At 40.6% G+C, this 15,540-nt stretch overlaps 1 protein-coding gene across 1 annotated transcript in view; it reads left to right on the forward strand.

Moving 5' to 3' along the window:
- Window positions 1-6,991, forward strand: part of LOC138247290 (uncharacterized) — a 32,826-nt gene extending 25,835 nt beyond the window's left edge. The window contains exons 6-10 of the mRNA XM_069202003.1: window positions 1,707-1,751; window positions 2,735-2,818; window positions 3,026-3,070; window positions 5,750-5,910; window positions 6,811-6,991. Of these exons, the coding sequence (XP_069058104.1) occupies window positions 1,707-1,751; window positions 2,735-2,818; window positions 3,026-3,070; window positions 5,750-5,905 (330 nt within the window). The 3' untranslated portion in view covers window positions 5,906-5,910; window positions 6,811-6,991. The remainder of the gene's footprint in view (window positions 1-1,706; window positions 1,752-2,734; window positions 2,819-3,025; window positions 3,071-5,749; window positions 5,911-6,810) is intronic.
- Window positions 6,992-15,540: the final 8,549 nt, after the last annotated feature.

Here is a 15,540-nt window from a genome sequence, read left to right on the forward strand (position 1 = left end):
AATGTACTAGCACTCACTTCTCATGACATCATCACAGATTGACCTTTTGGGTAAGCAAGAAACAGAGCAGAGATGATTTCCCTCCTGATTCCAGTTGAGATAGTACCCATGAAGTACTGATGCCTGTAGGAGTTTTTCAAGGTTCTCAGTTTTCTACAGGGTCCTCAAACCCTTAAACCTCCTTAGCAGAATAGTTGGTGCTTCCTAAATTCATTTCACATTTCACAGTGAGGTATGTTGTTGTTATTCATTTAGGAAGCACCTTCACTTTTTACTTCTTTCAATTTATGTATTTGAACAAATTGTTCATTTGTTCCTAAAGCAGCTTAAAATACCTCCGTTGTCCCACAGTCATTGATGATGTCAAATCTCTACTTTAGCTTCTGCTGAACTTGTAAAAATGGGTGAAGTTGTGTCCTGTGATGGATTTACCGTATAGAAGTATGGTCAATTAATATTATAATGTCAATTAAGAATATAATGGACAACAAGCAAAACTGACAACGAAGAAAATCTTTTAACATCATAAAACATGCTTATGTTGTTCACCCTGTCCCATAATCAGTCCACCATGTCCTTTAAGAAATGCATTACTTCTCCTTGACCTACATACCTACTCACGGCATCTTGTAGTACCTCCACCCTATCATAATGTTTTTGTACTTGCAAATAAACTCTCTCTCACTGCAATTATAGCATATCACAGTACTGTTGGCAGACATTCATTGTTACTTTCATTCTCACCCTTTATAATGTGTCAAGTAACAATAGGTATAACAATGTGACAAGATTCAAAATAATTAAAGCTGCGTTAAATTATATTGTAGGTCTGATAGATTCCAAAGACAAATGACAAAACTGCCCTGTTGCAATGATGCAATCTGCAAACATCTCAACCTTAAAGATTGCTGAGCTGTGGCATGCTTCCTGTTCTGTGTAATTTTCACTACGTTATGACCTAGCTATGGGGGTGGATTGTCAAATGGGTCACCCAGAGCATGTGTGGAACCCTTTCACAACAGGAAATGAAGAGCTGTTGGCTGTGCCTTTCTAGCTCCTAATAGCCCTTAATTTGTAACTGCCAATATATTGTTCTCTTTTCAATGATATGCTCTGTTCAGCCTAATATTGCTACTCTCAGCCACTAACACTTACTTATTTTGCTACTCCCTTCCAATAGTTCTACATTTCAAAAAGCCTCTTATTTTGCATCTCCACTTCTATGTTATCCAAGTGGTTAGTTTAGATAACAAACATAAGTCCATGTTTTGTACAGCTGCACATATCACCACCATATATGTCGTATTACTGTGTCCTTATGTTTCACACTGTGAGGTCAGCCGTGAACAAATCACAATAAACATGTCAATAAAATAAAAAGTATGGCAAACACTAAAATGGCATTTAACACTATACTTACAATATACATTAAAATAGAACTTGGAAAATAGTTAAGAAACCTAGATGTCTGTGATGTATTTAGAGTGAGTCTCATCTCAAGAGATAGCTGACAAGATCGCTAGAGAGTCAAGTGCCCTTTTACGTGACTCTTGGGCTGAATATTGTATTAGTGGAAATCTAAGCAGTCAAGGCACCATTGTTTCATGCAAAAGATACAACACACTGTGAGTTAGCATTTTGTCGTCTTCTCTGTTTTCATTCCATAAAAAGAGCACCTCATCCTTACTTTTTAAACTCCTTTCCAGGGTTATTCCCAGATGCAGATCCAAGAAATGCGGGCAATAATACAGGTAAAGCAAAAACATGACCTGAAAATTCCTCAAATCATCTGTCAGTTATATTCTCAACAATGGATGGACTAACTGCATTTTAAATGAATTGCAATTTTACAAATAAAATTCCCACTGTCATTCCTTTGCCTCCAAAATATCATCAGTATGAAACTATACAACCTCTTGACTTGTAATAGTATAAAATCATGCCTTTTTATCTTTCTTTGTGGTTTGATGGTTTTGTTGATCCAGATGGCTATTTTCTGGTTACTCTACAGAATTTTACAGACAAACAACTTTCTAGGGGAACCTAACTTAGATCAGAAAGACTACCAGCTTTACCCTACTGTGTTGCAATATGACTGCTTACAGCTTGGATCACTCTTCTGAGGAGTATTTCCTTCTCTGCAATATAACTAATCAAAAATACTCAAACTTTCCACCTTGTTACTTAAACATAGTTTTTGGGATACTGTTGTATCCTAGATGCACTCCTCTTATAGACACACTTTCAAGTAATCACTATAAAAAACATGCTACATGATTCTGCCTCAAATTTCGAATTTGGCAGATTAAGGTGATCCACACAAAACCGGCAAATTTCCTGTCTTCTGTTTCCTTTGTTCAGTTCCCATATTTTACCAAACTCTAAATCCCACCATTTTGTGTGTTGCTGCACCCAAATAAAGAACACAGATTGCATACCTTTTTACTTTAACGCTATCATTGTATTCATAGCTACTGGCACAGGATGTTTATGTACATGGTTTATCATAGAAAGCATTAACTCTTATTTAAACATTAGCAGTCCTAGTGCTGCCACTCCTAAACATCTCCAGGTCTAAATTTGCCACACTTAAAAAATGCAACGATACAATTATAATATTCCTGGACTCCAAAGAACAATGCCAATTGAAGAATCATGCACGACCATAGGACTATGCTCTGGAAAACAAACATGAGACCTTAAATGGATTCTAACATTTTCTCCTTTCTTTTAGGGTTCTGGGTCTGTTGAAAACATTGATCCCAAGAAATGTGAAAATCTTCTTGACAACATGTTGACTGGAGTCCTCGGACTAGTGGTGAAACACCCTCTCTGATTTACATTTTATGGTGGTGATATGTAATATTGTTTAGCAATGCATATTTCGCATTATTGCATGGCTGTGGGTTTTTCTTCATGAATAAACTGTTCTGATCATATGTTGTCAATATTAACAAAGATGAAAATTACGGTATTAACTGATTTCTCATTTTTATATGTGTTCATTGATCTCGTTTACATGCAGAAAAATCTTCTAGGACCTCTTCTTGGCACATTATCCGGAGTGCTGGTAAATATTATTTTTTTCCTTTTCGAAATTACTCTAAAGCTAAGACGTGACCAGAAACAAACACAGGTAGACAAATTAAATAGTCATCGGCAACATTCTGATTAGACAACATTTGCGTTGCTTATAGATAGGATTAATCACACCTCGATTTGGAAAATATGATTATCAAGAAAAGCAGTTAATTAAGAAAGAGCAGGAAGTACTTTTTAACTAAGGAAAGTGAAACTTACAAGTTGTGATATGTAAAAAAAAAAAAAGTACTTTAAACAATTACCATATGATAAACGTTTAAATACGCTTTCAAAATGTTATTCTGACAAGTCCTCCAAATTCAATTGCTCATTAAGGGTGGAGTTACGCTTTAAATGAAAATTCATCTTCGCTAATACATTTAGGGCCAGATGTAGCAAAGACTTTGCGACTCGCAAACGGCGAAAATCGCCGTTTGCGACTCGCAAATGCGTCTTTGCTATGTAGAAATGCATTTTGCGAGTCGGCACCGACTCGCAAAATGCATTTCCGAGTCGCAAATAGGAAGGGGTGTTCCCTTCCTATTTGCGAGTCGCAATGGTATGCAATTCCATTTGCGATCGCGAAAGCGGTCGCAAATGGACTCGCAGTTACCATCCACTTCAAGTGGATGGTAACCCAGTCGCAAACGGGAAGGGGTCCCCATGGGACCCCTTCCCCTTTGTGACTGGACCAAAAAATATTTTTTTCAGGGCAGGGAGTGGTCCAAGGGACCACTCCCTGCCCTGAAAAAAACCGAAACTAAAGGTTTCGTTTTTTTTGAAGTGCAGCTCGTTTTCCTGTGAGGAAAACGGGCTACACTTAAAAAAAAAAAAACTGCTTTATTTAAAAGCAGGTCGCTAACATGGAGGCCTGCTGACGTCAGCAGGCCTCCATGTTAGGAGTGCCTATACTCGCAATGGGGCCGCAATTTGCGACCCACCTCATGAATATTCATGAGGTGGGTCATTGCGACCCCATTGCGAGTTGCAGTCAGTGTCTGAGACACCGTACTGCATAGCAATTTGCGACTTGCAAATTGCGAGTCGCAGGGACTCGCAATTTGCAAGTCGCAAATTGCCTTTTTCCTACATCTGGCCCTTAGATCGGTGTCAGTAATTAAACGTAAATACAACATTTTTGTACTTGACAGCTACTTAGGGTCTCATGTATGTTCTCTCAGTGAACATCCTCCTTTTCCACCAAATCTGCAGTTTTTCTGTCTCATTTAGAGGTAGGAGAACCGCTGGATTGGCAGAGACTCAGCTGGTTCCATTGTCAGTAACCCCTGACCCAGTGTTCCATACATCAGAGGCCTGGCAGGTCATCGTAGCTGTCACTCCACCATATTGAGCGGGGACTTCTATTAGTTTTATCCCACTCATATCCGCCTTGCAAAGCAGAGTGCACTTGTGCAGAAAAAGTGTAAAATGGCCTTGATTGGCAGGAAGGTATGTTCCCACGCATTGGGGCTATTTGTTTTTGTTTAGCGAAATCAATCTCCTGCTTACTAACAAAATACAAATCTTCGTGAAGAATTTCAACAATAAAATCGAATGTTTTATCAAGAATGTTTTTTCAACTAATTACGCTTTATTGTAATGTTTCATAGAAATATTAAGTGTGAGCTAAATAGGAAAAATGTTGCATAGCAAAACTAACAATTATTTTCAATATAATCTCAAATGTACGGAATATTCTAAAATAAGTTAAAGCCTTGGAACCAACCATTCAAATACTGACTAAATGTATAGCAAACTGGGTTAAATAATACCCACTAATTACAAACTCCTAAATAGATTTCCTTACTGTTATACTAATTTGTAAAACATTTTTAAAACGGTTAGACAGCACATAAAATGTTGGAAAGTTTTTACTTCCCAGCACATCTGACAATTCAGATTCTTTAATATGTGCAAGTAGTGTGTGCAATGAAACGTGAACCATTGGAATACTGAATTGTGTCAAATTTTCTTTACTTATATGATAATGTGCATGGAATGCATAAAAAAACAGCCAAGCGTTGTTTTATGGATTCACCTGCAGTATGGGCCAAAAAGGACGTTTAAACTTGAACGTGACCTCACATATGTGTGCAACGATCTTCGGACAAGTGAGATTGTTATTATTTTCAGAAGCAAACACACAGTGAGGAGGCAGATGATAAAATCTATTTTCAAAGTGAGAATTTAGCAGAAAAGGTAAAGCGACTTTCAGAAAAATCCAATTCAGAAAGGCAACTTTTCATTTCCCCGCACCAGCAGTACCAGGACAGAGTAGTGTAGTACTAATATGCATCCTATATTTAGAGCCTACAGCAGTCTTACAGTGTGTGCACGATAGGCTGGGCTATGAAAAAAGAAAGGGGACGAGACAAGCTATTAATCGCCCTTGTCTGTTTGCTAACGTTACAAATCATCTCTGAAGAATAATACTGTTCGCTCTCTGCACACTTTCCATGTCATCAGCATATGCCTTTGACTTGCAATCTGTTTCATTCACTACTTTCAGTACCTTATCGGAATGTTCTTTTAGATTGATATTATAACTTTACATTCTAATTCTTTTAGCCTGTATTGATGTCATCATATCACCGAGGAAATATTTAAATGTAAAATCTTAAAAGTGAAATAGCATTGCTGATTATTAATAACAAGTTCTTATGGCCAGGGCATGATTTTGGGGCCAAATGGGCTTGTTGGGGGTCTTCTTGGAGGCAACGGTGGGCTGCTTGAAGGCCTACTTGGTGGAGGAGAAAACGGTGGACTTCTTAATGGTCTCCTTGGAGGAGAAAAGGGTGGAGTTGGTGGTCTCCTGGGACGTTAATTAAGGTAAAAATGCCTGTTTTGGAATGCTTGGCAATTTCACTCCCGATCCAAGAAAATTGTTGCGATAATTACAGGCATATTCAGTATCAAGTGTATGACATGAATGAACATATGTTAAACACAAATATTTATCTCTTGCAATGAGTTGTGAACAGTATTTTAACAGAAATGTTGTAGGTTAGTACAGATGCCACCTCTTTTTCTGGTACTATGTACCGTCAAAAGCGCACAAGTTTCTTCCATATAATAGTGTAGGCCAGCACATTGTTTCCGAACATTCCGAACATGTACTCTGTGCAATTGTGTTTTTCAAAAAGATACTTTGTGAACTAAATGGCATTTTCTCAGAAATTCCCTTGTTTGGGATCAGTGCCTGAGCTTGGCTCAATCTGAAATGTGGTGCTTTGCATTTAGACTCGATGTTTTCCCCACAAGTTTGGCAGTCTGCTCGTCTGACCGCCAAACTTCTAATGAGGTCCTTAATCTCTTCAATTTGTGTTTGAGTGGAATAATTTGCGTGGCAATTATTTGAAAACAAATCTACATGTGGCCTGGATGTAAAATGATCCTTTAAACTGGTACTTTTATTGAATACTTTATTTTTGGATAATAAGGGTAGTTTTAAGATCAACAAATGTGTATGGTCACTGCCTGAGTAGAATAACTACTTCTTCATTCAGTCTTTATATGGAAAGGAGCTCCTTAGGAGTGATTGAGTGGACTGATTTTTATGGCAAGGTGTTGAGTGGAATGATGTCGATGGTTGTTATCGAGTGGAGCCATGTCTTTGGTATTCTAGTGAGAAAAATTATATTTTTGGGAAATTAACTTTCTGTTGGTTGATTTCTGATTTCATTTCAAGCATAAGTGGTTTATAATATGTTATGTTCTTCTCTTTCAAAGGATGTAGCATTCTAGTCTTTTTAGTACTAGATGCACCACACAGAGGACTGCTGCCAGCTAATGGGATTATCTTCTTTTCTGCCTTTCCATGCAAGAGATTTCCTTCAATCCAGATTCTCTACAAGATTTTTCATGATTATGATTGTACTTTATGTGACTTCCTAATAAAGTAGCAAAGCATCTCAAAGCATGTCTCATTTTTATTTATAAAGAACACAGAGGACTGTATTATGAATGTTTAACTATAATGTTTAGACCCTTATATTAAAGAAGATAAAATCAAATTCACTTCCTTTCAGATTTTTTCTGTAATATCCATGCAGCAACAGTTTTGTCTGGAAGAAATTAACATTATGAAAGCACAGGATAGAAATACAAATGGCAGACAATTGTCATCTGATCAGCAATATAATTGATCATAAAAAATAGTTAATTTAACAGTTGCACCTTGGGTAACAGAAGTTATACCCAAAAACGGGAGCTTGGCGGGAAAAACTAGCCAAAACAAACTGTGAACTTTGAGACTGAAATAGAGTTTGGCAGGTGGGTACTACTATGTTACAAATGCGGCTGATAGCCTTTTAGCATTATTTCCTAGTGCACTGGTAATCAGGAGGAGAGGATAGGTGGTCAAGACATCCATAAAGTTTGTGAGAGAGTAACCATCCACCAAGCTCTGCATTAGGCCTTTTCTCTGGAAAGTGAGTCCACATGTTAGAAATCATGAGCATAAACAAAACTGTGGGGTAGGATGAATGAATGAAAGCAAATCAATAGGAAAAAAGATGTCACTGGGATGGGGAACATCAAATCAGCTATGCCTTTGTGCATCTACAATAGGCCCTTATATTTCATATAACAAAGTTTTGAGACAAAATATTGTAGAAAAAATATTGTGTCAAGAATATCAAGGAAAATAATACCTTGAAGATAACTTTCTAGAGGTAAGCAAAGTTTTACTGTACAGAACTCCACATATCTGTACCAAGACAATATCTATATATCATTAAGGCACATAGATGTGAAGTTACCTAGTTGAACTTATCTTCTCGATATTTTGGTCCCTGATATTTATGATGTAATATTCTGTCGACCTGGTATTTCTGTTTCTGATATTCTGTCAGTGATCCCAAACTGGTAGGGTCAAGGATAAATCTGATATACTGTAGTTCATTAAATCATGATCTGAACAAAGTTAAGGATTCACTATTATTGTGCTCATTGCATGTTGGCCAGTAACTGGAGGTGGAAAAACTAGGCCCAATTTACTGATTCCAGTCAATATCCCCTACGTTGTTCTGGGCCATTAATGATTGTGATCCAAATTTGGGTAAAAGGTGTGTGACACTGGATTGGCGAGTTTATTACCATATGCAGTTGCCAGACTCTGACCTCTTTTCCACTTACTTATGCATGGGGTTTTGCCAGGAGGGTTACCCTGTGACGATACCCCTCTGTATGACTAGTAAAATAATCTAACTCAATATCGCTTTTCACTCTGTGTGGTAGCTACTACCTGGGCAGTGAGATCTTGCTCATTGCCTGACTGAAGCATAAGAATCCACACATGGCTGGGAATTGGTGGTTTAAGTCAAACAGCGTTTCTAAGTATTCAGTGTAAAACATTAGAATCCAGTTAGTGGCAGGCAAAATGAGAAAAGTGCACTCAGCAAGAAATACTCCAATTAAAAGCCATTGATTATTGATCAAGTAAACAGATAGTAAGCATCAGTGCTAAACTGGGGAAGCAAAATCAGCTCTGGCAAAAATACTTAAATCTACACAAGTGCTTTTCTCTACTCCCACTGTCTCTCTCTTTCCATTCAACTATTCTCTCATTCCCCTTCTCTCCTATCTTTCTTCTTCCACTCTGATCTCTGGCTGTCTCTCCATCTCTTTCTCCCCCTCTTTATTTCTCTCTCTCTTGAGCCCCCTGAGCCTGCTGCAACTAATCTCGAGGAGCTGGAGACAGTGACAGCTGTGCCAGCACCAGCCCGAGGCTTTCAAAACAGACCTCCAAAGGCTGCAGCCCACCCATAAAGTACCCTGAGGCAAAAAAGGCCATTACAACTCTGGCAAGCATAAAACAAGAATTTGAAATGCAACGGGTCTTGCATTTCATCGAGTTAGAGCTATTAGCGTTGTAAACTCCTAACCGGACTTTTCTTGATCGCGCTGCGAAATAAAGAGAAAAAGTAGTCCAGAAACCATATGGAAAACATGGAGCCTCGTATGTTTCCAGTAGTTGGTCGGTGTGCTCAAGGAGGGCTAAACACCAGAAAAGGCTTGACGTGTGCATGCCTTTCACTAATGAAAGCAAGAAAATTTTAAAAGGCAAGTCCCGAACCAATGTAAAGGATTGACGTGACAGGGGAGTTGTTAGAATCCCAAAGAGAGATTGCAGCAGTGGAGGGAGCGCTTTGCGCTTACCCCTAATGACGGTCTTTACATTCCAGGTTCAAGGTGCTTTAAAAGTAGGCACTGATGGGAAAGATGGGAAATACGGCCCATTCAAACAGGGCCAGACAGAGAACTAAATCAGTCCTGGCACATTCTGTCAAATGTACTGCCATACTACGTGAATAAACCAATCGCGGCAAGCAAGTCCACCCAGGACAAGAAGGGTTAACATTTCTTGGGAGGGTCTCTTTGAAAGACATCTTTTGACACAATGGAAAAAAATATCACATTTTTAAACGCATAGTAAATGATAACGAGTCATGGTGGAAAAAGCAAGGAGTTCTCCACTTGTCACCCCTTGCTCTCTTATTCACACTCTCTACTGTATTGCTTAACACGTATTTGGCTCTTGCTGCTTTTCTTCATCACAGTAAATTTCTTTGCTTTCTATTCTATGTTAATTCCTCATTATATGTTTTTTTTCGAATAATTGTCTCATTACATTAGATTATCAACTACTCGACTATCTTTCAATGCCTAACTTTTCTTCTCTTCTGTATCTCCATTGTCTGTCATAAACTGTCCTTTCGATGGCTCTCTTTTTTGTCGCTCTTCAATAGCGCACACATTCCCACGTTCTTTCAATTATTGCTATACCTTATTTGAAATGATTTCACTATTTCATGACATCGTAAGCACAATGAAAATAAATGCAATGCACAGAGCTCAGCATGAATTAATTTACTGCAGTTTTTGTGCCAGCCTGAGAATTTGTGAGCTATGGGCGAAGCAAAACTTGAGAATGAAAGTCAAGTGATCGTTAAATGACAAGGATAGCCAGCAAAGGCGCGAGTCTTTTTATATTTGCAGGAGATGAGGCAGGTGAGATGTTGTCTGCCTGCTGCTGTGTGTTGCATTGAGGGCATGCGCTCCTGTGCAAGCCCCCGGCTTTAAAACCCTGTGTTTCCAATTGTTTTTAAAGCGTTTGACAGACAGTTGCCACCCCAGGACCAAAACCGGCCTACACCGGCACCAACAGCAGGCCTAAGCCTTCCATAATCCAAGGGAAACGAACAGTGCCTTTTGGGTCACTCCAGTCCTGAAAATAAGTTCATTCTTTTAGTAGACAAACATCCTTGCTGGCCTGCAGACGACTCAAAATGTCGAATTTGCCGTATGCCTCAGCCTTGGATTGTGTGATAAACAGAGATGCTCCTGGTTCTTACCACCTACTACAAACCCATGTCTCTATAGCAGTTCACATGTTGGGGGTATAAAAACCACCAACCATCTTTTAGTCAAAGATTTTGATATCTATTCAATTGTGTCACTTGAAGGAAAGTGATCTGTACCCTAAGCTTCTTTAAGAAGCTATCCTTCTCCTTTTTAAAATACCATGAATGTTTCAGACCAGCTTACCAAAATTGTCCTTCATGGCTATCTCATAACAGGCATTACTTTATAAATTCTCCATGTTATGTCTGTTAACCCGCAAACCAAAGGGGGACTTATACCGCAGCCATTCCATAACCTGCACATAATAGGGCCTTTATAATTCAGTGTTCAACCACTTACCGACTGGGCATCGACTATAACTCCTTCTTTGACACATTCTGGAACACCTTCTGTTAGGAAACTACCTATCCCATAGTGGACTAGACTTCCCATTCTCAGTCAAAAACCCAAAACAAACGGAATGAGTAAGTCAGTTTCACATATTAATAAATAGAATGTGTATAGTATAGGCTTCCCTCCAGTACCAGGCTCAGTCTAAGGGTAGAAGTGTAGCAATGGTGTGATGGGCAAGTGAGGAAAGTAGATCCATGGTTAGTAAAAAACAGGAATAATTGAGGTTAAGGGAGCCCCTCCGGCCTCTTGGCCCTGGTGCCACTGCACCATTGATAGCTACACCTCTTACAAAGGGTTCAGGATGAGGAGAGCAGTGCACTATTATGGGGCAGTGCACCATCACAGGACAGCACAAACCCTGGTTCAGCTGAGTACTATGGTCCTGATTTATACTTTTTGATGCAAACCTGCTTTAGCTAAGGCCCGGTTAGCATTAACTATGCGGGTGGGGGAGGCCCAGGGAAAACTGGAGGTTGTGCATAAAAGAACAGCGCTAGTCAGGTAAGAGTCAAAATAATTACTCCAACCTGACTAGCGCCATTGTAAGATGCACAGCCTCCACAGACATGAGTCCTGTCTAAGTAAACACAGGACTCATGCCAACCACCCCAATGGCCATGCCCAAGGGACCAAGTTAAGCCCCCCATGGCACTTTAAAAAATACATATTTTACTTACCTGTACTTACCCATACTTACCTGGGATCGGGTCCCCATCCTCCGCTGTCCCTCTGGTGTGGGTATCCCTGGGGCCTGGGGAGGGCACCTGTGGGCATGGTGTTCCACCATGGAAATAGGCCCACAGGTCCCCTAACGCCTGCCCTGACCCAGGTGTTAAATAATGGGGCAAAGCAAGCTTTGCCCCATTATTTGACCCCTCCTCCCCGTGCATGATTTTAGGAATGGGGAATAACTATGGCGCTAAGGCCATAGAGTGATTTTTGCACAGGAACCCCTACCTTGCATCTCATTGATGCAAGGTAGGTTTCCACATCCAAAAAATGACTTAAACTCAATAACTTTGGCACTACATGGGACTAGTGCCAAAGTATAAATATGGAGCTAGTTTTGCAACGAATTTGCATTAGAAAATGATGCAAATTTGGGGCAAAGCAAGTATAACTATGCCCCTATGTGTCTATAAAGTAGGTCCTAGTTGCACACTTGTCTGAGAGCAATTCACAGAACTTCATTCAACATTTGCTAAAATGAACGATATATGTCAAGTCTCAGGTGCATTGTGTAGTAAGGGGAGTCCTCGCTTTTCATTATCTTTCATCATTTATCCATCTTTACGTCGAACCTACCCACTATAAATCCCTGTGCTTAATTTAAGCTGGTGGTTTCCTGTGCTCGGCACCAGCATTTAATTATCAACACCGACACCTGTTACAGTTCACCACATGATAGTACTGTTTGTCTAATTTCGAAATTAGCAAACCAGGAGTTGTTTTATAATTTATTATACATTAAAAATGAGTACTACCTGCCACCAAAGCCTTTCCAACAACTCATAGAGTTTGATGGTTAATGTTAGAAACTGGGACTCTTATGCACCATGTCCAAGAATTGGCCACAATCCAAGTTCAGTTAAGTCAGTTACACACCATAAATTAACCAGTTCTCACCCTCTGGTAGCGTGGCACAAAGCAAACAGGCTTAACTTAGAAGGCAATGCATAAAGTGTTTATGCAACACTTAAAAATGAAAAACTGAGAATACCACAAAAAAATTATCTAAACTGGGTTAGATAAATAGAGCTTAATTTTATGAACAACACAAGACGACAACAACAAAACCCCAATAAGTAGAAAATGAGAAGTGTATTTTAAAATATATCTGCAAATATAGACCTTAAAAACATAAACTGCCAACCAAAGCTATTTGGTCATTCAGACTGAGGAATAAGTCAGACCCACTGACATGGAGAGTGGGTCGGATACAGGGACCAACCTTGTCTTGCTGGATAAGTACCTTTGAAAGGAGGATGAATCGACATACAAGACTTGATACGAGGAGCAGATAAGGCAATGCATCAGCGTCCAACTTTTTGGGTGCAGGCGATGCATTGGCTCCAACCAGCATAGCCTGAGATGCATCATCGACAAACCTTTGGCAGGGAAGGTGATACATTATTATCGAGACACGCAGCAAGCAATGCAAAATACTCAGTGATGCGTCTTTTCAAAGCTGCACAGTCAGGGTTGCAATATCCTCATTCTTATAGACAGCGTCAATGAGCCAGCATCAGGGAGAGATGCATCAGTTCTGATTGGTGCAATTGACAATGCACAGTTTCTGGCAGTTGCAGCACTTTGATCCAACTTCCAAGGGATCAGGACTGGATTGACACCACTTGGTAGGGCAAGACGTGCAGCAAGGAAAGTCCAGGTGATGTTGCAAGATGAAGTAATGTCTTTGATGTCCCCGAAAGTTCAAAACCAGAGAAAAGCTAGCAAGCCCTTGGAGTCACATTGGTACTGGGGATGTAGAGATGCAGGGACAGTCCCTCTCACTCCCAGACAAGAAAAGCAGCATGCAGCAGGGCAGGCACAACAGGGCAGAAGTCCAGCAAAGTCCAGCAAAGTCCAGAAGAGTTCAACAGAGCCCAGCAGAGTGACAGTCCCCACCCCAGCACAACAGTCTATCTTTCTGGCAGAATGTCCTAAGGTCCAGAAGTGTACTAATTTAGTGGGGCCAGAAGTCCTGTTCTTATACCCAGTTGGGTATTTGAAGTGGGGAGACTTCAAGGAGAGGCCTTTGAAGTGCAAAGAGTCACTGCTCTTCCTGTCCTGGCTCTAGACACAGAACAGGGGGTTGTGCATCCTTTTGTGTGGGCTCCTAGCATACCTGAATTCCCTTTGTGTGTGGCTGTCTGGAGGAAATGCACAAGAGTCTAGCTGTCACCCACCTAGATGTGTATTCAGAGACAGGCAGAGGGCACTGGATGATTTGAAGTAAACAAATGCCAACTTTCTAAAAGTGGCATTTTCAGAATTACAATTTACAATTTGACTTCATCATAAGCAGTGATTTTAAATTGTGATTCCAGACACTTGGGGGTCCCATCTCTTCCCAATTGGAAATTACATTTATAAAATGTAATAAGGTAATCCCAATGTTAACCTAAGAGAGAGATAGGCTTTGCAGTAGTCAAACAAATTTAAGAACTTTTCATTAATTGGACATGTAAAACTAAAAAAGTGCATTTCCAACTTCTTAAATACACTGCACCCTGCCCTTGTCCAGGACCTACCTTAAGGGTCACATATGTTTTAAAAATAAAGATTTGGGCCCTGCAAGAGGGTTAACTTGCAGGTTGACATGACAGTTTAAAACTGACTGCACACACAGGCTCTGCAATGGCAGGACTGAGACATGTTTGAAGGGCTACTACAGTAGGTGGCACAATCAATGCTGCAAACCCACTAGTGACATTTAATTTACAGGACCTGGGCAAAGGGAGTGCAATTTACTAGGGACTTTTAAGTAAAATAAAAATTGGCAGTTGTGGATATGCCAATGCTATTATGTTTTCAGGAAAGAGCACATGCACTTTACCACTAGTCAGTAGTGGTAACGTGCCCAGAGTCCTGAAACCATCAACAATGAAGTCAGCTAAACAGGAGATCAGACGGCAAAAAGTCAAGGGAGATCATAGACAGATACCAGGTCTGACACGTGTTCACCCCCAGCTGACAGTGGGGCGAGCTACCCAACCCCTTGAGAGTTCCCTTCGCTGAGATGGAAGAACCCAGAGAGACCATCAGCATTGGCGGGATCAATTCTAGGACAGTGTTCCACTGCAAAGTCCATTCCCTATAGTGAGATGGACCACCTAAACACCTTGGGATTCTCACACCTCATTTGCATTAGCCATCTGAGGGACCTTTGCTCTATCTGAATGTAGAAGTGAGAGCCAAACAGGTATGGCCCTAGCTTTTTTAGTGCCCAGACCACAGGAAAGGCTCCACCTCTGTTCCCTAGAGATCAGCATCCAACTAATGAAGGCTGCAGGTTGACCAAGGCCCTCTACATTGCGCTTTAAAAGCACAACCCCTATACCATGCCCTCAGGCGTATGCAGAATAATAATTGCTTGGAAGAAGTCAGGGGACTTGAGCACGGGTGCTGTGCATATGGCCTTATAAGGGTGTCAAATCACTGACATGGCTGGTACCTGGAAGTCAGCTCTGTCAAGTGGACAACAATGGTGTCATACCCCATGATGAAACTGAAGAGGCTGAAGAAGGCCCTCATTTCTGTCTGGGTCTCAGGTGTTCCCAACCCAGGATAGTTTCAATTTTGGCCTGGAGGGACTGCACTTTGTCACCTCCCACTTGGTGACCCAAATAGACCACAGAATCCTGCTTATCTTGTATTTACTGGACTTCATAGTGAAGCCTGCACTCTGCAGGGCCTGAAGCACTACCCTGAGGTGGCACATGTCCTCCCAGCTAGAACTGAAGACTGAAATGTCATCTACATTGGCGCACCAAAGTTCTCCAACCCGGCCAGGACCTAGTTGACCAACCTCTGGAAGGCTGAAGGGCTGTTCTTCAACCCAAAGGGCATGACCTGGAACTGGGAAGTGTTCTTCTGGCATAGAGAACGCAGACCTCTCTTTTGCCCCCTCAGCCAAGGCAATCTGCTTGTGTGAAGCTGTTAAGTCAAACATGCTGAGGAACTTGGCAGCTCCAAGAA

This window comes from Pleurodeles waltl, chromosome 7 (assembly GCF_031143425.1).
Source record: "Pleurodeles waltl isolate 20211129_DDA chromosome 7, aPleWal1.hap1.20221129, whole genome shotgun sequence".
Taxonomy (NCBI): domain Eukaryota; kingdom Metazoa; phylum Chordata; class Amphibia; order Caudata; family Salamandridae; genus Pleurodeles; species Pleurodeles waltl.